The sequence below is a fragment of the Tetrao urogallus genome (assembly GCF_951394365.1).
Source record: "Tetrao urogallus genome assembly, chromosome: 6".
Classification (NCBI taxonomy): Eukaryota; Metazoa; Chordata; class Aves; order Galliformes; family Phasianidae; genus Tetrao; species Tetrao urogallus.
In genome coordinates this window covers 29,406,260-29,433,263 of record NC_136819.1, presented here as the reverse complement: position 1 = coordinate 29,433,263, position 27,004 = coordinate 29,406,260, and the positions used below count along the sequence as shown (strand labels likewise).

Here is a 27,004-nt window from a genome sequence, read left to right as displayed (position 1 = left end):
ATACTGAGTGAGGGCTGCTGAGGATGTGCTTCTATGCTCGTCCTGCTACGTCCTGGTTGGCCCTGGTATGGTATTGCTGCTTTCAGGTCTGTGCTTGGGGGGGGAAGGAGGGGTCCTCAGTGTGTTTCTAAATCCTCCTTTGCCCTTTCTTACTGACCTTCAATCTTTTTCCTCCCCTTAGATTTTTTTTTTTTTTTTTTTTTTTTTTTTTTCAGTTTACGGCCAAAGGGCAACAAAGTCTTCCTATTGGAAGCGCTTGTTGAGAACAGCTTATTTCCATTGAAAAGTAATGGGTCCAAAAAGAAGTATTCCATCAAGAATTCGATATTCATCGTTTCAAGGAATTTAATTTTTTATTGAGTGCGAACAATTACACATGTATTGATAATGTGACATCTCCAAAGATTTGAATGTCCCTAATGGCTGCAGGCTTTCCTTCTGAAATTCACCTCTTCATTTTATGAAAGAGTATGTTTAAGTTCGGGCTTATTAGACATGAAATGAACATTAGATTAAAACCCAATACAGAATTGAAAGTCTTAAGGCCACACAAATATTGTGAAATGTAAGCAGTAAAAGGTTTGAAAGAGACATAATCCATTAGATTAATGGAAAAATAGCTTATTTAATTGCAGCTAGAAAATGTGAGAAACCTTGGTGGGGAGGGAGGGGATTTAGACGTTTATAGCCTTCAGAGAAACTCTAACATAAATTTTACTGCATTAGCAACTGTGGCGTAGCTGGTCTCCTGTGTTCAAGAATTCCTTTGCTATTTAATTTTTCTGTTATTGAATCTGTTATTGCCAGTTTGAGCAACTTCTTTGCTGCACAGAAAAATTAATTCATGAACTTTCAGCCTTCCTTTTTTTTTTCCTGTACAACACCATCCTTTATCCCTTCTCATTTTTATTTTGCTGATGTATTTATATGAATGCCTCAACTACAACCATATGAAGTGTTCATTTTGCTAAACTAATCAAGAAGGCTTTTTTCATCTTCTTTAAGATGTCTTCATCATTTTAGTAGCCGTTCTTTGCATTTGGCTTACAGGTGATGTTTCTTCCTTGTGTTTTCTGGAAAAAAAAAAAAAACAAAAATGGCATTTTTTTTTAATGTTTCAAATTATTTCCAGTTTGTTATCGCCCCATTTTTTACTAGGTCACCTGAACATTTCTCATCTGCTGTTCTTCCAGAAGATGAGCTTTTTTTTTTTTTTTTTTTTTTTTTAATATAGCGGTAGTACTTTGTCAATCTTGTCAGTCTTTGGCACTTTATAGTATTTCATCTGAAGGGATTCTGCTCTGCAATCCAGTAATATGTAGCTTGAAAAGCCTGCTATGGGATGTCCTTAAGGGTGCCTTCTTGAAAAAATATTTTTGCTAAACATAATTATGCGAAATGTTTTATGTATGTCAGTGTATGACAATAACTGTGAAAAACACGTGCCAGGAACATTTATCAGTTGTGAATGCCAGATGTGTGCAGGGAGTCCAACTGATCATTACAGTACTTTGGTGTTTAAAATCTGTGAAATGACAGATAGCTGATAGTTGATCTGCTCTGCCAACCTCTATCTGGTCAGAGGATATGAATAAATATCTTGTAGTGGTGTTTGCTGATGTGGCAGAGAACATTTGCATTGAGTAGATTTTGGTGAATTCAATTAGGCAAGCTAAAATGACTTTATTCTTGCTCTTGTCGACTGAGAATTTATATTTGGGAGTGAATTATAATATATGAGTTGAAATTGTATCTAATCTTAATAATACAACTAGTTCTGAATGCCCAGGGAAAATTAACATCACTAAGCTGGGGCTTTTGTATTTCAAACAGGCTAATTTCAGCAGTGTAATATCTTTCATTTGCAAAGTTCATCTCATGGCTTGTGAAAGTGGCATTTATCTTCCTTTGTTTTCCTATCACATGCTAGAAATTGGTTGTACCCAGGGAGTGGTGGTGGTTTAATGTCTGAGTGGAGATCAGTGATGAGAGTCATTTATGACGTCAGCAGTGGGATTGAGTGCACCCTTAGCAATTTTGTGGATGACACCAAACTGTGTGGTGTAGTCAACATGCCTGAGAAAAGAATGCTGTCCATAGAGACCTAGACAGACTTAAGCAGTGGGCCAAGAAGAACTTCAGCCTAGAGAAGTTGTGGGGGGACTTCATAGTGGCCTTGCAGTACCTGAAGGGAGCCTGTAGGAAAGCTGGGGAGGGACTTTCTATAACAGCATGTAGTGACAGGACAAGGGTTTAAAATGGAAGAAGGTATATTTAGACTAGATAATAGGAAGAAATTCTTCACTGTGAGGGTGCTGAGACACTGGAACAGGTTGTCTAGAGAGATTGTGGATGCCTTCTGCTCTGGAGGCGTTCAAAGCCAGGCTGGATGGGGCTTTGAGCAACCTGGTCTAATGGGTGATACCCCTGCCTATAGCAGGGGGGTTGAAACTAGATCATGTTAAAGGTCCCTTCCAATCTAAACCATTCTATGATGCAGTAAAGGATGGTAAGGCAGTGGCGTAGGTTTCCCAGAGAGGTGGTGGATGTTCCATTCTTAGAGACACTCAGGGTCTGGCTGAAACAGGCTCTGAGCACCCTGATCTAGTTGTAGGTGTCTCTGTTTATTGCATGGGAGTTGGGCTAGCTGATCTTCAAGGGTCTCTTCCAACTCAAATGATTCTATAATTCATGTTGTTTCTTATAATAAGGGTTCCCACTAGCCGATAGTGAGTTCTCAGGAAACCAGTGTGCGTTATTTTTTGCCACTCCCAAACAACATATTTTTGTAGCAGTTACAAGCATTTGCAATCTGCAGGCAGAAAGCGGTTTCTTTCATTCTATAAAAATGTCACAAAGATTTGTGTGCAGAGTTGCAAGTAGTATGCTCTTATAATTAATTTTCTATCTTCTGCAATAGATCTGGTGAAGGTGCTACAAAATTTCTCTAATACGCCATTTGTTTTTATGTATGTTTTCAGTTTGACATGCAGTCACTTGAAAAAAATGACAGTAGCAGGGAAAAAATGGTTCAGGCAGGATATTCATCTCTGGTGAACTGTTCATTGGGCAGTTGAGATGCCTTAAATGTATTTTAATGGTAGGATCGTCCATCTTTACGTTCGTAAGTTATGCCAATAGGGCAGGAATTCTGTATTTGCAGGGGAATAGGATTTTAAGGAAAGATATCTTGACATCTGAGGAAAAAAAACAGTTGCCTTTTCACATTCTAAAACCAAAACAAAAGAAACAGTCTTTCGTTTTGTTTTGAAGTCAACCATATGTACAACTTTAATAGTGAAAAGTGATTTCTTCAAATGGTGCTTATAAAGGCAAATTTAAATCTTGTTCATACAAAAAAAAAAAGTTTGGACAGAACCACTTAAATCAGAAATGAAAACTGCAAAAAATAATCACTTTTGTAAACTTTGGGCACTTAAAAAGTAAAAATTTAAATTTTGAAACAAGGCAATAAAATCTTGGGCTGTATGTTCATTCAAAAGTTGCATTCAAATTCTCTCCGATTGCTCTTTAAACACAAGGAACTAGATGTGCCCTCTGTGTATGGTACAATTTGTAGCAGTGATGTGGCTTCCTCCTGCCTTTTTTTTTCCCCTCGGACCTTTAAGCACTCTTGATCATATCTGATCATTCTGACCTTTGTGCTATACCATCAAACACAGTTTTGCCTGCTGTCTTCTTTAAGCTTGCATTTCCATCAGAGTATAGCATTTTAAAAACAGGCGTAGTGTTATAGTTTCCTAAGCACTGAGAAAAGCATTAACCATTTTGGTTGATTGTTTCAATCCCATGTTTACTGTGAATACTTGTGATTACCTCCGTGCTAGAGCTTGCAAGAGTGTGTGACTGTGCTTGTATGCAGATTGGTGAAGTGCTCGAAAGAATTCCTGTGAGAGCTGTGAGTCCAGCACCGTTCTGCTGAGTTATTTCATGCACGGCAAACTTTCCTGTTGCTGTCAGTGCCAGAGATTTAACTAGAGATTATAGCCAAATGTTGTTTTTCAGAAATTTTATTTTGGTGAACGTTAACCAAAATGCCCAAACTTCTTGATTCTTGGAAGTGGGTTTGATACCTCTGAAACTAGCTGAGGCATCAATGTTTTTTGGTTCTGCCTGGTAGGCTGAGAAAGAGCTTGCTTGCAAATTAGCAGCTTCTTGGTGTTCTGACTCTACTACAACAAAAAAAGAAAAAGAGGAGATGCAGTTGAGACCTGTATATGAAGTGTGCATATACTTGATTCATGTTGAGTTAGTCTTTTCAACTAACTTTGCCAACAGAAGGGAAGTTTAAAGGTTTTCATCTTCATTCATAAAAATGGTATTATATGTAATACAATAATTAAGCATAGATCAGTAAGAAAAGGACAGCCATTGTCAAGTCAAGACTTTCATTTTAAATGTTTATTTCAAACACATCTTTTTTTATGAAGTGCTTGAATTATATAACAACGGGTACTTTTACTGATGAAATAATTTTGTTTTTGCTTTTTTCACTTTTAAGGAAACTTTTAGATCAATTGTCATGTGTCTTCAATTGATTTTTTTCAATGAGGGGATATGGAGGAAACAGTAGGAAAAAAGGCATCACATTTAGATAAAATCTTTAATGCTTTAGAAATGCTTGAATTGTCAGTAGTGAAAAAAACATTATTGACCACCATTGTTAATTGTGCTGTATAAATACACATCAGTACATCAGTCATGTAGGATTTAACCAGTAGTCAGAATATTGTGCTTCCTTTCATTGCTGAACTTGACAAGAGACAAATACAAGCTAGACTTCTTAGCTTATAGGACTGTTTTTGTCACGTAAAATTTACAGTATAGGCTGTTTGGGATTCTGCTGATCTCTGACTTCCTCCTTTAACTCAGCAGTTTGAGATTTTTTTTTAATACAGTAGTGGACGAGGAAATTAAAGGTTTCTGAAGGCCCAAGGTGTTCAAGGGAAGCTTCATTCCCCTACGTCACTCTTGCTGGCTCACTGCAGTTAAATTTCATTTTAGTGTAGAGATTGCCTCTGAGGAATGAGCCAGGGGTCCCGGACGTGCTGCTGGATCAGCAGCTACTGTTTGACCGAAGATGTGTGGCAGCTGCCTCAAAGACAAGAGCCTCTTGGTGGCTTTGGTATGGAGTGTCCTGAGGGGCTATCTGGAACCACAGGTTGTTACAGTGTTGAAGTGCGGAGAGGGTAAACCTTGAAGTTACTGCCATATACTGTTAGCTGGGAGAGAGTTGTGGTTGGCACTTGCTCCCAGATACCCCAGCCCCTTCTGGAGGCTTTTTCTCCAGCTTCTGTCTTTACCATCATCCTGACAGACTGTGGGCTGCTGAGGTGTGTAGGCAGTGGGGGTAGGGCTATCACAGTGTGTATTTTACTCTGCAAATAAAGAACATATTTTAGGAACGATGTGCATTTTTTACAGTGTTGATGGTGCACATGAATACTTATAGATGTAAATCAGAGAGAGAGTCTCTCGCATTTAGAGAGCAGTAGGAACACATGCTTTTGCAGATGGTTTTAAATGCATTCCCTTTCATCAACTATAAGCGAGGCTGTGTTCTAAATCAGAAAGTGAGCAGTATTGCATTTCTTATGAGCCTTACTCAGTCTGGCAGGTTATCTTGATAACTAGGGGAAACTGTTCTTTACATTGATTTTTGTGTCATCCCAACCTCTGTTTTTCAGAAAGTCTTGGTTTAGTCATAAAAATGTATAATTTCTTTGAACTGATGCTGATTTATTACAGCGCTTGTGCTACAACTTTATTTCTACCTCACAGATTTGACTGTCCTATTGAAAGAAGTGGGTACATGTTTGAAAAGAATACCTGTGCTGAGATAATCAGCAAACATAAAGGAGTTTCAGAGCGTAATCACCACATTAATGTAGTGAAGAAAACCAAAATACATTAATAACTTTTAATTTTTTTGCAATTTAATTTTTTTTCCAGTAAATATAGCTACTGAACTTTATATGTTGATTAAAAACATAGCAACTCACTCCTGATTAGCCTAATAATACAGAGCTGTGCATGATTAAGGATTCTCTATCAATATCTGCACATACAGTATCATTTTTGAGTTATACTTTACCCAGCGATGTAGAAGTGTTAAGGGCACCAGCTTGTAACCATTTATTTCTTTATATATTGTGATAGATTGTTTATCACTTTCCCTTGAGATGATTTACCTTAAAATTTGTTGATACGTCACTGAAAATCAGACCTTATATATGAATGTCAAATTACACTTAACACCAAAAAACTTTGTTAACTAATCAATACAGCCATATTTCATTTTTGAATTTCCACCTCTTTTGTTTCTCTGTTTTGTTTTGTTTTGTTTTAATTTTATTTCTATTTTTTTTAGTGAGTGACAGTTGCTTCAGGAACCTTGCCGAGGATCGTAGTGGGATAAACCTTAAAGATCTGGTCCAGGACCCTTCTTTGTGAGTATCTGGCTCTTATTGCTAAGCAAAGAAAAACTTCATGTTATTGTGAGTAGTTTTGTAATTATATCAGTAGTATTATGATGAAGTTCACTTACTGCTTAAATGATAATATGCTTGCCAAGTTGTTAGAGTTCAATACAGGCACATATTATTAAAACCATGTTTTCTACCTTCTCCTGATCATAGACTAACATCAAGCGAGTATTTACAGTAAAGGGCACAAAGAGCATTCATCAGAGGAAAGAGATAGTGCATGCTGGTATTTCTGTGGAGAAAGAGTATATACAAGGTCATTCATCTTTTTTGAAGACTGAACCACATAAATTAGTAGATTACTAAGTAATTATATTATTGCCACTTATATTTACGTACAGCTGATATTTATTTATTTTTCCGCTACTTATTTTGAGTACATAAGCATATGATCTTTTTTTTCCTCATGTAAGACTGGAAGAGTAGCGGTCATCATCCTAGTATGATATCTTCCTCTAAAATAAACCTAAATCTCATGAGCTCTGAGCAAGACTTGACATTTTGTCGAACTTTTTTTTTTTTTTTCCTACAGTTAACTTTAGTACTGGCTGAAAATTTGATTGCTAATGTGCACGAGTATACTAACTGCTGTGGAAGAAAGGGAAGAAGTGGAAAAATTTACATCTCTTTAACATGAGTGATAGCACACTCTACAGTTGGTCCTAACATGATGGGCATTTATGCTAGCAGCACACATTTTTGTTTCAGTCACAGGGGATTTTTAGTAATTAAGGTAGATGCAGAATTTGTTTTGCCATCTTGATAAATGACATATATGCGTACGTACATGCATTCTTGGAAAATTTCTACATACTTTTTATGCATTTAATTTTTGATTATTAATGGAAGTACAGTGGAAAAATAGAATTAAATGTTGCTTGAGATTGACTGAAAGCAATAAGTACATTTTTTAGTAATTACTATCTAAGTGTCAAAATCAAGACTAATTCAAAAGACCTCATTTTCAACCAAATTTTGTCTTTGAGGTGTTTTATTTTCCCTTTGATAATTATACATGTTGTTTTGCATCACGTGCGGGCTTCTATGCTACTCTGTTTTGGCTTTGCACCTGTGCACCCTTCAGAAAGGATGGATTGTGTTTTGTGTTGAATGATGATTTTCCTTCCTTGCCATTTACAAAAATGATGAAAATCTTTGAGCTTTCTTCCCTGACCATAACATACAAGAAGAATGTTTTAATAGATTATTGTAATATACAAAATAAATTCAGTGTATTTCTGTTGCGTGTACCATAGAAGCTTAAGTGACTGCAAAATGCCCTTTTTATCAGTCACTTTGAAAGATGGAACAAAGTCAGAAAGCATCTGCTAGTTCTCAAGGACTGTTAATGCAATAAATGCTTCTTTCTGGAATTGCAGTCATAGAATGGCTTAGATTAGAAGGGATCTTAAAGCACATCCAGTTCTAATCCCCTGCCGTGAACTGGGTTGCCACCCAGTATATCAAGCGGCCTGAGGCCCCATCCAAGAGGGCCTTGAACATCACCAAGGATGGGGTATCCATGGCTTCTTTGGCCAACCCTCATTAGAAGTATATATACTTGTTTTTGTCTTTCGAAGTGGACACTCTTACAGTTTACTGCTGAGTATTTGATAAGAGATCTTGCAAAATGTGTAATTGCATGAATGAATCTTCAAAGGTAAATAAATAATAATGTTCTTTCTCGTGATGGTTTAATTTCTACAGTTTAGCATTTCTTTGGTGTTTGTTCACTTTGTAGATCAACTGTCTCTTTTCTTTGTAATCAGGTTTTCATAAAGAAATTCTGGTGCTCTCTCTGTGAGTGAGTCTGTCACTCTAAAGGTTTGCATTGCATTTCTAATGTATGACATTAATAAAGTAGGCTAACAAAGAGTGCAAAAGGTTTGGGGCTCATTAGCATGCAAAAACATAATTAGTGTATACTTTTAACAGGAAATCACATTAATAGCAGGCAAGCATTTGAGGTAGAAATATAGTATAATACATTCACAGAGCATAGTATAGCAAAAAAAGTTTGTTTTTTTATTAGGGTGGCTTAATACATCATGTAAAATGCATTTTGAATGGTGTCCATTTCTTGTGAGAGTTAGCTGTTTGACTGTGTTCTGGACTGTATTGGCATCTTCCTTGTTGTTTGTCACTTCTAGCTCCATCACAGACAGAATGACTCTTGTGTTATTGCAGAAAGCTATCAAATGGATGATTTTTCTGCAGGGCTGAAAGTGTGGCTTTACACTGAAATGAGACTCTGCACTGATAGCATTGTGGGGTTTTGGGATTAATATCTGAATTTTATCTAGTGTCTTAACTATCAGGATAAGTTTAGGGCTTTTGTTGTTAGTTTTTTTTTTTTTTTTCCCAGTTGAGGTATCAGCTCGAGCTGTATGGACTTTGTAAGCTTCATCTGCATTCAGTTCTCTCATCATCGGTAATACTTCGCTTCACAAGCGAGGACATTGAGCATTTCTTTCCATTTGTATGTATCCTACTCTGTCAATGAAAATAAACAGAAATACTGCTTGAGAAATAAGTTTATCAAATAAACATAAAATGTGGAGTTTACTGAGTCACTGTGGGAGAAGGAAGCATTCAGCATTGTACATCTCAATCGCATTTTGTAGTTAATTACAGAAAAGTTGAATTTCATTAAAACATCAATTGGAAGTTCAACTAGAAAGCTGATTAGAGATTTCAGTGCATAAGCTGATGTTCATACTGTGTACAATGTCCGGTTTTGGAAACTAACCTTCGAGAAAGATACAGAGGTATGTAAGAGAAGGGCAAGAGGAGAAGATTAAGTGCAATATGTTGTGCAATTTAGTTTAGAGTAAAGCAGTGAAAAAGAGGAAGTATGAATTGCCTACAGTATATAAATAATACTAGCGCCTTTTCTTTTTGGTTGATGAGAAGGAATTAGTTCACTTTGTAGCAGATTAAATTGTTTCAATAGTTGGAAAAAATTCTAAGTGTCAGTATGATCTATTTCTGAGAATGTCATGAAGGGCTATGCAGGTTGCAGTCTGCATATATATGATCCTATAGATATGCATTTTTTTCCTTTCTTCTAGGAAAAAAGAAAGCATGCTTTCGTGCAGTTTGGCATCAGCACAGTTAGTATGACCAGAAAGCAGTAGAAATTATTACGATTGCTTTTAGGCAACTTATTGTAGGTAATAATATTCAAGAATATGATTTGGTTTAGATGACACAGACACTCCAGGCCTACCTACCAGTCAAATAACCACAAAAGATATTTAGAATTTTGCATTCCACAGGCGAGCTTGATCTACATTGAAAGACTATAGGTGTCTTTGCATAAATGGTTCTAAACAGCAGAGCTACAAACGACCAGGCAGTCTGGTTGTTGATGGTGCAGATGTTCTTCAAATTACATTCAGCTGAAGTAAAATGCAGTTGAACAGCCTAAAATGCTAGCAAAGTCATGTTTCTGTGGGAAGATCTTTGAGGCACTGTAGCAAGACAGAAGTTGGTGTTCAAGTACAGACAGGATGTTGAGCAGTTGATTTCATTCCTCACTTGGGAGCAGAAGAAAGTTGCCCTCTTCCTTTCGCTCCTCAATACAGTAGATCATTCAGTGTGGCGTTCTAAATTAATTCTAAATTTCTTTTAATTGTAAGCTACTTTAGGTAACTTTACTTCAGATACACCTCTGAAGCGTGAACTCCATCAGGTCAGTAGAGTACATACATCCACCTAATTCAAGCAGAAAATCTTGGTGTAGATGTTCCCAAGTTGTAGCTCTTCTGTCACTTTATAAGATGTTCCTTTGAGCTCTAGCCTACATATAGACATATAGTTTATAAAATAAATGTTTATACAGAAAGGAGGATGCTTTTAAACTCTGTGAAAATCACTAACTGCAGCTGCACATATTCACTGATACCCATTTGTTTGGAAACATCTTAAGAGCTTCTTTGTGCTGAAGAAGATCTAAGAGGCCCTAAGTAGCTTCCGTCTTTTTTAGCAAAATGTCTTCGTATCTTAGCCATGTTTCATATCTCCTTCTTATTAGCTGATGTTAATGAAAAAGAAATACTGTATAAATCAAAACAGAAAGAAAACAGAAAGAATAGCTAATTTCTGCCAGGAGAACTGTGAAGATGTTTTAATACCTATGCAGAAACTTATTAAAAAAAAAAAAAAGAAAAAAAAAAAAGCTTGCTTCATAAAAGCCATGAGAAGAAATTTTTTACTCTCCATGCAATTAAACAGTCAAAACATCAATAATATAGGAGTTTATCAGGTCTGTGGTAGATACTCCTGTTTGACCATTGAATCCCACTTTCTATCAGTAGAATCTAGAAGTCATGACAAAAGTCATCTTTATCACTGCCTTGTTGTATTTCATATAAGGAGAAGATAGATACTACTTTTGGAAACTAGCTAAGAGACTTTTAGAAGTTGTTTCATAATTTTAATGACTGACAGTCCTCTGAAGATGATGAGGTAGTTCTTGAAGAATGCTGATTATTTATCTAATGAAAGGCACAAGCTCTTCTGTAGGATTGAAGACTTGGTGAATAAAATTTTAAGTCTGCAAATGTAGAATCTAACCATATCAATCTTCACTTGAAGGAAGCTAACAGTTGTTGATGATATTTACCTACAATTTTTTGAACAAGTCCCTGTCCCCCTCTTTCCTACAAACCTTTTAAAGGGGCTTGCTGTTTAGGCATACTGATTATCTGAGAGAAATCCCTTTCTCTGATCTTCTCTATTACGTTTCAAGAAAATAATTTTCTCAACGTACAAGGCCCATTGGCAGATTGTAGCAAAAACTGCTATTATTGTGTGCATTTTTCTATGTCTCTTTTGGCTTAAAGAGTCATAAACCTATAGCACCATCCTCATCCATCTTAAGCAAAACCTTTACAGCAGTCTTTAGCAAAGCAGAATGTTATAGAAGTACCCATTTTTTTAAACCATTTAATAATTTTCAACTAATTATTTTTTATACTGTGCCCCAAAAGAGTTGCCTTTAACCTCTGCAAAGATCTGTGTTAACTTTACCTACAAATAGTAGATTTATTCAGAACCAATTTTGTCTTCTCTCAAAATATGGCTTCCAAATTTTGCAAAGGAGTTTCCTTTCTTTTGCTGCAGCAGTGCTGTGAGGTGGCCTGTAACTTGAGGGACTTCTGAGCCAACCAAGGAAACAAGGAAGCTGCTGTGGAAGCTGAGGTATGGGTGGTTAGCCTTGATGCCCGCTGATGCACAAGATGGCTGCTGCTTGAGGCCGGCTAGCATAGGGCCATTCTCCAGATGTGTTCAGGAAATTCTGTGCTCGTGGGATCTGTAGTCTTCTGTGTGAGGGGCTGTTTCCTTCTGCTCATTTGTTCTGAAACTAAGTTTTAAATGGATGAATGTTGTTTATTGGAACAAACAGATCGGCAGTGGTTATGTAACTTTAGTGGACTTCTTAGCTAAGAAACAAATTGTGGTGGAGGTATACAGGATGAATAGTGTAAAGATAAAAAGATTCTTAAAAAAAAGAGAATTATTTACCATGTTTCAGAGTTCAGAAGTTGTGACAGAAAAAAATTGAGACAGTAGATTTTGAAAAATAAAAGTACATACTCAGGTTTAGCTGAACTGAATATTTCATAACTCATGTAACATGTGGAAACCTGAAGTATAAATGATTTTTTTTTTTTTTTTAATTAAAAAAAAAATTGGATGAGATTGTTGTACCTACGCTATTAATCACATGCATGCAGCTTCTAGCTCAGCAAAGCTCTGGAAACGAAGGCAGCAAGAGGCAAGAAGCATGCACTAGAGGACAAGTAATACTTGGTGCTATTATGGTTATTCCCTAAGCATTTGTTTCTCAATTCCTGAAACAGTGTATTGAGTTGTGTGGGCTTTTAGACAGGGCTGGTGTGGCAGTTATATTCTTATTGCAGACATAATCATTTCATAAGAAATGGAGCACATGTGAACTTAGAACATTTTTGCATGGACTCAATGACAAATTGCCCTTGAGGGCAGAGCAGGCTTCCCCGACATGGCTGAAGTTAAATTTGGAACTCCCAGTAACAGAGGCACTCTCAGCACAGGAGTTGTAATAATTTATTATACAGGAGAAATCTTTTCTCCTTTAGTCTCACTACTGAAAATGACTAAATGCTCTTCTGAAATGCTTTTTCTCCCTGGACATGAGTCTTTTCGTAGAACAGGATACATTTTGTCAAAGCTATAAATACTTGAAGGGAGTGCTTAATTAGACAAGGCTTCTATTGAATTTGTGTACGTATTTGCATATAGATTAAGTTAGCAGGGGAAACGAATAAGCTCTTTCTCGTAGGCTGTAATAGAACTCCAGGTTTCAGATGTAAAGGAAGTCTTAGCTGCAAATCTTAGGAATGACTCTGTCATTGAGATACAAAATTTGCTGCTTGGAGATGTTTTTGTTTTTATACGTAGGTTGCTCCAAAAGTAATGCTTCCTATTTATTTCCATGGAAACTACAACTGATACAAAGAACACAATAACACTGTTTGATAGAGCAAATTCTCAGCTTCGAAACACTTATTCAGTATAGTCATCCCATTAGCTGTGCATTTTTTGCCAGTGATGAAAAAGAGCTGGCATGCCATGCTCATACAGAATTTGCACCAAACCGTCACTGTTGCTGCTGCTGAAACACACCACTATCTGCCTCACTCTGCTCACATCAGCTGGTCTTCATAAACATTCAGCAAGTGTCCATGACTATCAATAGGTGCCATTTTTTTCTGCATGGAGAAATTCAGTGCCACACCTTTGCTCCATACACACTTCCATGTCAAATACCATTTTGTCAGGCTGCCCCTCTGCTGCCATTTGTCATGCGGCAACAACATGTAATGGAATATTTGTAGGAAGGTTCAGCCTCTGCTGCCATACCACTGACATCCACCTCTGATGTGGGTCAACATCATAAAACAGGAGGCATTACTTCTGAGGCAGCCCTGGTCCAATACTATTTGAAGTATTAAATTATAGATTACTTTCTTAATTAGAAAGAAGTGTCCTAACATCATTTATTCAGACAGACCCTTTAAAATTGTTTTAAGACTGTACAACAGAAATCTGTGCAGATGGTGATTTAAGAAGGAAGAAGTATATTTATTCCACAATAATCTTTGTGCTATTGTTTGTATTCTTTTCTCACTTTTGTTTACTATAACTTGAATTTTATTGTGGAACTTTCACTTATGCTTTTTCTCCTTATCTGTGCTAACATATAAACAACACAGAGGAGTGACCAGGACACAAAGTATATTCCCTATGGATGGTGGCTCTTTTCAAGCCAGCCTGTTCTATGATTCAATTCTATGATGACAGCCTAGAAGTTCAAACAAACACATCAAGGATTCAAAAACTACTTCAACTCATATGCTGCAGACAGTTATGTCAAAGAACCACAGTGATACTACAAACATCAAATGCTTCCTTTACGTCTTGATAATTCTATTTAAAGCCTTTTGCTTTTTCTTTAGCTACAGCATCTCTTTTTACCCATAGTTTTATCCTCTTCATTGTATTCTAATACAAAGTGGATTCTAACAGATGATTCTATTTTCTGTTAGTTGATGAGTTTTGGACTTGAAAGTGTATCTCATTTGTAATGTGATACTTTTGCTTAGTTTTCTTAAAATTTCCATGAAGTTTATTCTTAATTTCATTTTCAAATAATTATTTTAGAGAATTCAGGTTGCTCCAGAGTCTTGTTGATGGTCTGTCACTGAATTAGCTTTTTAAAAGTACACAGTGAGAGATCTCTTTCTCTGATGTTTATTTAATATGTTTCTCTCACTGTCACAAACATGTGCCATTAACATGTTCTGTAGCTTGGTACCATATGTGGAAGCATTCTACAGCAAGTGTTCAACAATAAAGTAGATGGTGGAGAGATAAATTCAGGAGTGCAAAACTGGAATGTCTTACTTTCTCCATTTTAACAAACAATTTGTTCTTGCAATATTTATTTATTTAATTTTCGTGGGCCTTTTTTACTATGGTATTTCATTTTTCCAAGTGAAACCTAGGAGATTCAAATGTGCTTCAAAAGTGAAGATTCTTTTAGTGCTCACATGACAAAAAAAAAAAAAAAAGCTTTTTTTTAACACAGCATGGAAAGACACTCAGTATATGGATTACTATTAACGCAGGAAAGACATTCACTGTAATTTTTTTTTTTCATATACAGCAAAAGGCAATACAGGGTAGTGTAACAAAGATTTTTACCACTGTTGTTCTGAGATGTTTGCATTGTTAACAATTGTGAAGCCAAGTGGTAGCACGAGCAGCTGTTGTGCCTGTACCATACCAGTATTTTCTCTGCCAGTATTGTGTACAGGTCTTTCAGGAAACTGTTTTGTGCATACTCTACTGAATATGCTAAGTTCTGAAAATTAGAAGACATTAGCACATTTTAATTCCACCTATAATAAAAGTTTTGTAGAAATCAGGACTTCATCTAAGTCTGCATGATTTTTCAGGGGAAAATTAGAGACTTCTGAAGTGTTTTCAGGTTTTTGTTCCAGAGGACAAATCATTAAGAATATGTGTGTCTGTATTCTCAATAATCTCAAAACTCTCTTTTATGTTCATTAAAACTTAAAACAGAGCATTCTTTGGATATAGTTGGCGTTAAAATGTATTATCTCAGTATCTTTGAACATTGAATTCTTTCTGAAAATAAAAATTTTCCAGAAAAAATGCAAAGAAATTCAGTTTGTACATTTTGGTGTACCTCTTCTTGGCTGAGGAGTGAATGCTGCATGTTAAACCTTATTTAGGCTTATGGCTTTCAGTGGCCCTTCTCAGTGTGGGTGGATGAAGAAATACTCTTGATGGACTGATTCCTCTTTTACCAGTAGGCTCTGTATTGTTTTTCAAAAGTTTACAACATCAAAAAACATCCTGAAGGAATGAATTTGTGTCTGAAAGGTAGGTAGGATAATAAAAATTCAAATTTGTGTTCAAATAGTTGGGAGTATCCCTGTGTACTTCATTATTTGCTGTAGGTAAGCATTTGTAATATATGAACTGTTAAAGATTTGGAGGTTTCGAATCACGTTGTATTTTAAGTATTTTGCATTTCTAGAGAACATTCAGTTCTGCTCTGTGAAAGAACTTTGTGGAGTGTGTTTTTATGAAATCAAAACTAAGATAAATTCTCCCCTTTTTGTTAGTTTCAGTGAGATGTGCCTGCTTCTGCCTGCGTGGGTAAGCAGAACATTTTGAAGGCGTACATGAAATAGAAATATCCCCAGTTTTTTCTAAATATAAAAAAAAATAAAAAATAAAAAATAGAAAACTAGAAAAAAATAATGAGCACAAGTTGTTACTTAGAGATCCCAGTAATAGATAGCTAAGTGATTCCTGTGTTTATAAGGGTTTTTTTTCCCCTTTGTTTTGTCCTGGGTCCTACTTGCAGTTCTTCTTGTACTGCCCAGTCCTATGCACACTTCAGGTTCCAGCCAGTGCTGTAGATCTTGCACTCTTAACCCTTTTCATGTACATACCCAGTCTATTTTTGTGCTAAACAAAAGGGTTTTATTATTTGTACAGCGTGCAATACTGACCATGGTCAAGAGCCAGAGCTCTTCTTTCTGATCACAAGTTTTATTATCTTTGATATTTTCATGGTGGAAATGAAGGAATAAACATTATGCACACAGTGCTGCATGTATAGACATGCACAACCTATTTTTAAAATATTGGTAGAGGTCATTATAGCTGCAACACAGAGCTTACTGTAGACTCAGTAAGATTTTGTTGTAAGTTTTTACTTGGGTCTCACTGTGGCTGCGTGGTTATCAGTATCCAAGCTTTTTATTAATTCGCCAGATTGGATATTTCTGTATAGCTTAATGTACTGACATATTGCGAAGGGATAGAACTAATCTGTGGTAATGCTAGCAATACATAGAAATGCCTTTCTATTTCTGTAATGCAGTAATATCATCCCTTAAAATTTGTTTCAGTGGCATCTCAACTGAAGATTGGAAATGCTTTAATTTCCCAACAACAAACCAATTTTATCAGTTCTTAATACTCTAACTTCAAATGAATTACAACTGTTTCTGTCCAAGATCTCATTTTCTGCAGCAGTGTAAAGACGTTAATGAGAGCTGTCCTTCCTTATTAATTGAAAGTTCTTTAGTTTATCAGAGGCATATTTATTCTTCACATTTTCTTTGTCTTAATATTCCTCTTCACTTCAAGGCTGTGGCATTGTATACAGAGCCTTCTCAAGGCTATGAATTTTTTTGTTATTTTGACATGCTAAGTCAGTTTCTTTGTACTGTTGTTCTGCACTAAGCAGCTGCCTGTTTTTCTCCCCAAGTTTTTACTTTCTCAGATTATCGGCTATCTTAATAGACAAGCAATTCTGTCACCCTATGCTCTGTAATCATAGAATCATTTAGGTCAGAAAAGATCTTCAAGATCATGAACGTATCTCTAATACAGTGGGTTTCAGAATCCCTATGTTAGAATTGTGGAGAAGGAAGAAGAAATCACTGAAACTTCAGTAACCAGTGATCAAAAATTATTTTAAAATACCAGTTTTGAAACTGGTAATATATCTGGACAAGTACTGTAAGTATAAAAACAAAGAGGTTAGGCATCATTTGCTTCTATAATTACAGTGTACAAAGGAATATGTGCTTCCTGACACACAGACAAATTGAGTAATGGCAAAGAACGGCCCCTGAAAAATATATGACAAGAAGGCTGATTGATGTATGTTTTCCAGAAGTGATGTTCTTCAGCAGCAAGCAGGGACTTCTCTGATGGCACTTGTCCCTTCTGTGTCAGCAAAAACTGCTATTAGAAAAGGTGGTTGCAGAAAATCTTTTGGCGTCCTGTTATTCTGGAGGAGGAGTGAATGATCAAATACTGCGTTCATATATATATGATATCTATCTGTGCTATTCAGATTTTACATCTGCTTCTGTTGCTATGTTTTAAAAGACACTGAAGAAAATAGTAACTGAAGTTACTAGGTATAATATTACCTGGTATGATTGCATTTTTCAGCTCAGCAGTAGGTCTACTTTTTTTTTTTTTTTTAAAACCATCTTTTGTAAAACTCTTCTAACAACCCAGTGGAAGAGAAGAAGCCATCTCCTGAAGTATGAGGCTTACAGGAGAAAAATCTAGCAATCACTGCAGAAAACTATCATACTGTATGTTCCACATCTTCGAGATAAGAAAGATAAAGGCTGAAGGGTTTTGTGCCGGACAGGGGGAGAGAGATTCTTCATGGAGGAACTGCTAAAAGTGAGTCATGCTGACCCGAGTCTAATAATTGAGGGCATTTCTTAAAGCTTAATTTCATAGACAGAGGTTGTGTTTGAAGCAGTAGACAATATCACTCTGTGATCACTATTGCTGATTAGTTTGCTAAAGGAAAGATACATCATGAAATAAGAACAGATTTTGTTTTATAATGTAAATATTAATATCAAGCACTAATAGTGATTTTTGTGTGTGTGTATTCAGTACTGCTTGTGATTAATGGAAATACTGAGTGAATAACTTCAGTGTTAAGGGATCAAGTGGGGCTAAAAGTATCTGTCAAACACGAGGAAACCCTAATGCCATGAGGAATGAAAAAGCAGATCGTAATCATAGAATGGTTTGGGTAGGAAGACACTATAAAGATCATCTAGTTCCAACCCTCCCTGTTACAGTCAGGGAGACAGACCACTCACTAGACCAGGTTGCTCAAAGCCCTGTCTTGCCTGGCGTTGAACGCCTCCAGAGTGAGGGCATCCACAACCTCACTGTCTGCACTCTGAGCTGGCTGGTTGTAACATAGCTGTCTTCATGCTGAGTACCTGCCAACATGCTTTCTCTCTCAGCATGGTTTATTGGTTGTGGCGGAGTGCCATTCTCATTGTGGTACAGAGTTGGCTGTCATCTGATGCAGGATGCTGGCATAGCTTTCTGAAAATAATAGATAAGCAGATCCAAGATTTTTTTCTTCCATCTCCTACATTTAATTGTTCAGTTGTTAACAGAAACCCTGAGAATCCTACCAAAAGAAGTGATAAGCGTGGTAATAAAAAAAACCACAAGCTTGTGTTAGAATACATAATTTAGATTACTGTCACTTGTAGTTGTTCAAAATTAGGATTACTTAAATTCATTCTGATGAAGACCATTAATACTTCATGCTTACCTTAAAGTAATGTGCAAAGTTGTATCACATGCTGCGTTGCTGTATAAAGCAGATGTCTCCAATACTGTGAAGTGTTTCTATATTAAAGCTACTCAGCTGGTTATAGTAGGAGGACAGATTTAAAAAAAAAAAAAAAAAAAAAAAAAAAGGTGAGTTTTATAAATCTTCTCTTCTGTGTTTGTGTTCATGTATGTATTAGTACAGTTCTGAGGATGAAACTGAGCTGGAGCAGGAGCAGAAGAGGCAATGAAACCACAATGTTGTATGAAGTATCTAGTTTTAGGAGATGAAGATGGTGAGTTGCAGTTAACTTTTCCTGGGATGGAAATTTTGTAGGTACTTCTTGACTGCAGGAGATACTTTGGGGAAAATACTGAAGTTTATATTTAGAAATGGCTTCAGGTCAACTGTGTAGACAAGACTACGGAAATAAAAATCATCTCATGATTTGCTTGTCTCTCTCCCTTCATCTTTTCTGCAGCAAAAAGCATGAGTCTGTTGCATAATGTTTGTCTGTTAATGGACTGTTAGCAGTTCCCTGTAGGCCAGGTGTGGGCCACAAATAACTGAAGATCTTGTTGATGACCTTCAGCTTTGACATATACGGTATCTTTGTCCTGCTTTGGTTTTTGTGACTATTCAGTCTATGGCCTTTCTGTAAAGAATGTCAACAAAAATCACCAGTTAGTGCTTATCTTAAATTGCATATATGTGCATGGGCAAAATTTTTAAAACCACAAATTGTTTAAAGGAAAAGTACCTTCCAAACAACTGTGTAATGCTGCCTTAGTTTTCACAGTATCGTTAGTAGATGAAAGATCATAAAGTTATGATTAAGGTGCGGAGACACTGCAGCTATGAAATGCATCTTGATGCTTATCTACATGATTGCTGTACATCAGTGGGCACTGAAAGACAAGTGATAGGGCTGGAGGAAACATGAGCTAAAGCAATGACTACTGTTTGTCCTGCTAGCTTTTAGATGAAAATACAGATGACAGTGCAGTTTATTTTAAAATAACCTAATAGAATCAACCTTGGCATTCTACAGGGGCTGAAAAAGAAATCTAAGATAAGGAACCTGGAGTTCTCTGTTTGTAAGTGGTATTTAGTCCACATATTCTCTAGATCTGTCTTTTAGGTTCAAGTGGAAGAAATGATCTGATAAGCTTAGTTTTGTTTGATTTGATGGAGATATGGTGAACCTTTTTCTCAGAATAGGCATTTTTCATTCTTTGATTTCTTGACCAGATAGTACTCACACATATATATACATATACTCACATATACTCTTTAATCATAAATATGAATCTTTAATGAAAACAGTCTTTAAGATAAAGAAAAAAATTGCCTCCTTTTATCTTGGAACCAGATTTCTTTCTCTCCAGAGAATGCTGCTGCTAGTAAGATTGTATTCTTACTGTAGTTTTCTTCCTTTTGATTGAAATTCAGATTCTTTAGTTCATGCTCCCTACCACTATGATGTCTTCTGTTTTTCAGCTTCTTGCTTTGGAAATCTTTTTTTGTTTTTTTCTAAAATACTCATTTTTTCTCCCAAAATTCTTTATTCTTTATTCTGTCCTCTCCTGCATCCCACTTCATTTTCCCTGCCGTGGCTCTTCAATACTTCTCTCTTGTCTTTCACTATCTCTGTTTTGGAGAACTATCAACGTTTTTTTCAGATTGTAGTCACGGTATCATTTTTATATATCTCAAGTTTTAAATTTTCTTTGAAATCTGACCATTATGAAGAGCAAAATCAATATTCTAATAGTATTAGAGTAAGGATAGAGGAATCCTTATAGTGTTGCAGTGTCTTTGTCGATGTGATTTCTGTCTTGTTTTGATTAAAAAAGAAATTGATCTTTTCATCATGTTTATCTTAATTCTTTAATTGTTGTGCTGTGCTATTTTTATGTAAAATAAAACTAAATCTGTTAGACTTTAAATTTATTCTTGATACATTTCTGATATACTATTATTACCATCATTTTGCTTTTTTTTTTTTCCTATCCGTGTAAGACTTGACATTCCCTTGAACTTCTATTTCTGCCTGCTCCTGTGATGTATTTAAAGTTGAATCATTTAAGAACATTTTAATTTCCTAAAAGGGGTCATGTGGAGTACAGCATCAATAAAAGATCCTGTTTAAGTCAGAAGCCTATCAAGTAAATGTTCCATTTTCTGTCCTGAATACATGTCTGTTTCGTCTGGAGCCCTGACAGAGTGAGAGTTCTGTTGTTCCGTTAATATATGTAATCTCAATCTTGGCATTTTGAATGTTGTAGTCTGTGTACTTCGTATATTTATTTGAAATTTATGTAAGAAGTAAGAAAATGTAGTTGTAAGAAATTTGCTTAACTGTAGCAATCATTTATCCTTCTAAAGGATTAGTGTTCCTTGACAAATTGTTAATAGAGGCCTATCCTAAAAGTTGAGGATCAAAAGAATAGTATATATTTTTTTATTTAATTCTTTTTCACAGCCACTTTCAACATTTGGTTTTTCCAGTTTTTTCCAGTTGCTATCTGGGAGTTCTAGATGCTGAGTCATACATGCTCTTATTTCATATGTTTTTTATTGTTATAGCACCTCAGTGCCCTGATTGTAAATTAGAATATGGCTGTAATAATCTCTGTGTAATTATAGAGCACAAGAACAGTGGCTGAAACAAAAAATTTGCAATGTCAGACAAAAGAAAACAGAGATTGATTAAGTAAGAGGGAGATCACAAAAAAAAAAACCCACAAAAAAAAAATAATAGTCAACCAGCAGTAGTAGAATGTTAGCATAGAAAACAATGATCTTAGATTGCCAAAACTTAATTATTGTCAGATATTTTCAGTAGACATTATAGCAGAAAATAATGGTAAATGGAGTAACTTGAAGTAAATTAACCGGTTTTAAGTATGTTTAGGGACCTACATTCCTCCTACATCTGTCAGAGAATAAGGAAAGTGGAAATCGCAATGGAGTGCTAGTCTTAGTGTTGTGACTGGTTGTGCTTGCTGGCAGCAGCAATTAGTGACATCTCTCAGGGGTCAGTCCTGGCATTCAATATTCTTTAATGTATTCCTTAATGACCAGAATTGATGGAACAGATTTGACCCTTGCCAGCTTTGTGAGAGGCACCAAATTGGTGGAGTGGTCAGCATGCTAGAGAGGAAGGCTGCAATTCAGAGGCAGGAGAAAATGTGCTCACATGAACCTCCTGGAGATCAACAACACGTACAAAGTCTTGCCTCTGGGATTGAGTAACTCTATGCAAAAATAGAGTACAGGCTGTACTGAGTAGGAAGCAGCCCTACCAAAAATGAGCTGGGGTTGCTCAAGAAGAAGCTGAACATGAGTTAGTGGTGTTACAGCTAGCAGTAGGGCAGTCAGCTCATCCTGGATGTGCTAGAGAGAGTGTAGCTACCAGATCCAGATGGCTGGATTTGCTCAGCTTGGAGAAAGAAGGCTCTACAGAGTTTTTATCTCTCTGTCTGCAACTGCGTGACTGAGGATTCAAACAATATAGATTTGGACTTTTCTCAGGGATACTCAATGGGAGAGTCAACAGAAATGAGTTAGAATGTGATACTCTGACTAAATATAAGGAATTTTGCATTTTTTTGAACCAAAAGCTGGTCAAACATTGCAGCTGTTAACCCATAGAGGTTGTGAAACCTCCAGCCTTGATGTTCAAGGGACAAGACTCTGATACATCAGTCTCACCGGAGCTGCTTTGAGGCAATCTCCGGAGGTTCCTTCCAACCTACGTTACTCTGTGATTTGAAAGTGGACAGTGATTGTTGGTGTCAATGTTATGCTCGTGAGTGAGAGAAGAGTGTGGTCCTGTGTTTATATAACTGTGTTTTATAGGTTGGAATTACTTTTTAAGTTAATACTGCTTCTTCAGAACTTGAAGCTAAACAGAAATCTCTAAAGCAATATTGTCTTCTGAATGTATTTTGGCTTCAAAAAGTAATTTTTTCCTGATTATTTTTGCTCGAGCTACACATTTTTCCCTCCTTTAAGCTTCATGTGAACAAGAACTGAATATTCCTTAAACAGATAGAAATTACAGTAGTAGCTCAATGGTAAGAGTTTTTGGAGGGCCATGTGTTTTCAGATTCTTTCTGAAGGCTTTAAGGGCAACTTTGAATTTAAAAAAATGTTTGCTATTATTGCTTCTTTTTTAAGTACAGAAACTACATGCAGTAAAGGCTTTCTTGTTAATAATACTTATTTCCTGGAACTAATAATAGTCTTAGTTAAGGATAGGTATAAAGTATGGTTGGATTTATGGGTAGTGGTGTCTTTAAACTGTTACATGCAAAGAACGTTGTCTTATACTATCTATTTTTCATGATTTATTTTATCTTACCTGTTGCTATGTTGTTTCAAGGAAAGAATACTGTTCAGGTCACAAATTACACTTTGCACACATCTACTGCTTAGAGTGTTAAGTAGTAACTGTAGAAGCAGCATTAGATTTTTCATTTACTACTTAACTGTGAGCATTATGTAGTAAAAGGAATTTACACATTTATTCATAAATTAACACATTTATTATTTGGATTTGCTAATCTGTTGGTGCCTGGTCAACTTTAAATATCAGTATTCCAATATTGGTCTAAATTATCAAACTTGTGTAAATAATTATGAAATGCCATCTGACCTGACCTCTAATGACAGTGATGTTTCCTTTCTTTTAGTTCATTGTGAATAGTTTAGATGAATTATACTTTGGTCTGAGAGTTTCTACAGGTTTCTATAAAACAGAAATGTTTCACTTATAAAGATGATAGAAAGCATAAGGGGTATCTAAAAATCCAGAGGAGAGGAAAGAAGAGGAATATGCAGGAACTCCTCAGGGGCCTGTGATTAAAGAATCGTTTTGCCTTTTACCCCAATTGCTAATTGTCCCTTGAGCTACTTTTCAGTGATGCTCTGTTCTGCTGCTCAGTTTCTATTCTTCTTGCTAGCCGTGTTGCCTTTGTGTTTTTTTGTTTGTTTGTTTTTTTGTTTGGTTGTGTTGTTGTTGTTTTTTGATTTTCAGAAATCATTGGAAAAACTGGTGCGGGAAGAAAATTACCACATCTCGCAGTGGTCTGCATGGGTTCTATTCATAAAGCCTAGGTATCTCTATATATGAAACAATGTTAAGATATGAATGTTTGTGAAGGCCAAACATACATACTGTCCTCTGTGTCTTTTTGCAAGTAGAATTTTCCTAACCATCTTTAATTTCCTTCCTGCACTGTGGTTCCTGAGTATTGTGCTAAATATTAACTATGTTAGTGTTGGTGGTCTTAGTCATTTGCCTAGTAATAGGTACTTACTCTTGTAATATGATTATTCAAGGAAGCAAAATCTTAATGTTTTTCAATGTGAATCTGTGATCCAGTTAATAACCATATTTCAGTTGCCTCCAAGCTATCTGTGGTATTTGTACGTGGGATTGCAGGATAAGTTTCTTTTAAGACTATTCTCCAGATTTATGAAAGGAATCATTAACTGGAAAAGTGAGATCGATATGACCATGCTGAATGTTCGGACGTCACTGCTGCTTTTAAAGATCCTATTATATGACAGAGAATTCTAGACAACATTTCTGCTTTGGAAGATATATCCTTCTGTCACTTTTGCTATCTTTATCCAGGCAAACTGACCAGAGCAAAATGATATGGAATATAAATGGTGACACTTGAAGGAATTTATTTAGTTTACAGAAATATAAATGCCACAGTTCTGTTTCCACTCCTCTTCCTCTTCCACTGAGGAAGAAATCAAACCTCTTCCTCCTCTGTGTTCTTCAGCTTGGGGATGGCCAGAAGCATGCTGACATTATCAAGATTGTTACAGGCATTGTCACCCGAAGGAATATCCACAGTGTCTACTGTGCATATGAGTACAGTATCATTGTGCAGTCCTATCTTAAAATAAAGAAATAAATCTCAATTTCTGTGGAGTAGGTTACTCTTCTGTTTAAATATCATACTTGCAGAAGCACAGTAATAAAGAAGAGAGGCAGCAGCAAAATGGAACTGGGAGAATCACTTTATCTAGCTGTCATTTTTACTTTTAGAAGTACATCACACAAAATAGAAAGCAGAAGAATGTAGCTGATAATGACTTGCAGTGTGAGTTAAAGCTATGAGTAAAGAGAAGTTAACTATCACTTTCCCCAAATGGATTTTGGTTTTGCAAGCTATTTGAAAATAGTTTTGGGTTTGTTTGCTTTTTTTAGTACCTGAACCAAACTAAATTTGTAAATCCACACACCGCTGACACTGTCTGACATCCACATTTCCTTTCTTGCCATGTGTCTGAATACTGTAATTAGTTGTGACATGAGTTGAGGCAATACATCAGTAGCTTTTATATTCATCTGGAAGCATTTTATTGGCATTTAAATGATGAGCTGCAGAAAAATAAGGGAATGATAACTTCAGAAAACAAAAATAAGAATGCTGAAGACCCATGTATTGAAAAAAATATTTTTCAATAACTTGAGTTTCAGCTGCTGTACAATATGGATGATGATTTCAAAAATGACTTGGTTATCTGGAATGGCAATAATTATACTAGGCACGCAGTTGAGGTCTCACTTTCAGTGTTGTCAATAATTCTATTTGTCTACAGGAAGTTCCACAAGGCATAAGGAGGGATGTATCAAATTTTTTTTTTTTTTTTTTTTTTTTCCCCCTCCCACATTCCCAGCTCAAAGCATACACTAAAATTGTGTTACTGGGTCACTGCTTTAAACACAGTTTAGTTCTGCTGTTTAGACTATGTGAGGTAATATGAGCAAGTATACCAGCATGTTTAGAGAAAAAAAACAAAAAAAACAAAAAAAAACCAAAAAAACAGGAAAAAGAAAAACAACAGCAAATACTGTCTCCAAATGTAACTGTCTAGAGAAATTCAGACATTAAAAAAAAATCTGCTATTAATTGTATACTGGATTATATTCATGCTTTATATCCTCTGGAATGTGGTGGAGAAAAATGTGACATTACAGCTTTGGGAAGGTAGAATATTTTGAAGAATGTATTTTGTCTTCAAGAATAAGAGCAGTTTTTGTTATCAGCGCATCATAAAGTTTTTGAGGCCTTCTGTTTGTCCCTTTTTTAGTTACAGATTTTGTAGAAAAAAGGGGTTTGGAAATTTTCATTTTTATTGAATTTATTACAATCCAAGATAAAAAAAAAAAAAAAAGGAGAAAGCACACGACAAGTGATGTGATTTTACTTTCTTTCTGGGCCTTTCTTAATTGATTTAATTAAAATTGCCATCTCTTAGACTTCTATATCATTTGTGTGATTTCAGAATTGTCGGATTTTATTTGTAGAACAAATTATTTAAAATTTCTGAAGTCTTCTGTCACTTACTTCATGTGTTACTTCTTGTTACTTCCATGATTTACTTAATTGTGAAGAACTAATTTGATGTAGAATCTGGAATGATCAAACCACTTCAATGTATTCTCAGCTTTTTTTTTTTTTCTTCTTGAGTTTGGGTCTTCCTGCTCTCACCTTTAGTCATTATTGGCAATTTGTGGAATAAAGAGATTTTCAGGATGATTTTCTGCCTTATCACAGAATGGACTGTGATTGCTCATGTCAGTCTATCATGTGCAATTCATTCGAGCTTATTCTCTAACATAAGGAGTCTCTGCATTTCCAGTATTCCACCTTCTGAGATATGTTCTCAGCTGAACTTCATGTCTTTTTAGAAGGAACATTTAATATTTATTAACCTTGGCATAACCATGAGTGTGGACTTAGTGCTGGTAGTTTTTTAGGTTAATTTTTCTAAGGGAAAACAAAGGGAAGGGAAGATAAATGTTGAAGTTAGTGCAAGGAAGATATTGGGGTGTGAGAATTGCATTTACGTGAAGGTATTTTGACATTGGCTGAAGGGGGTCATATTATTTTAATCCATTTTTTAATGGATTGTGAGTCTGCTGTGGAGGTGGCCAATGTTAATTTGTTAAAACAAAACAAAACAACAACAACAAAAAACCCAAGCTTTACAATTTCTGCAAGTTATGGGTCATCTAATCTTCCTAGGGGGAATCTTAGTATTTTTTTAAGATAGTCTTTCCAGTTGGGCAGAAGCAAATAGAACTCTACTAAAATGAGTATCTGCAAAAATAGCTTTATCCTTCTGCTTAGTTTTCTGCAAGCTGTTATGGTAATTTACTAGTGGAATCTTTCATTTCCTTATCATATTGCCTAAATCCTTTAATTTGCAGTGGCTTCCATGAGAAGCAAAAGATCACTCTCAGGTACCCAAAAAAACTGCT

The 27,004-nt window shown here is 35.8% G+C and overlaps 1 protein-coding gene across 8 annotated transcripts in view; it reads left to right on the top strand.

Annotated features, from left to right (window-relative positions):
* GPHN (gephyrin) overlaps nt 1-27,004 on the top strand; it is a gene marked incomplete at both ends in the record, with an annotated part of 263,234 nt that overhangs the window by 73,397 nt on the left and 162,833 nt on the right. For all 8 annotated transcript variants that reach the window (XM_079537527.1, XM_079537524.1, XM_079537525.1 and 5 more), the window contains one exon: nt 6,392-6,470. In XM_079537527.1, coding sequence (XP_079393653.1) covers nt 6,392-6,470 — 79 coding nt within the window. The remainder of the gene's footprint in view (nt 1-6,391; nt 6,471-27,004) is intronic.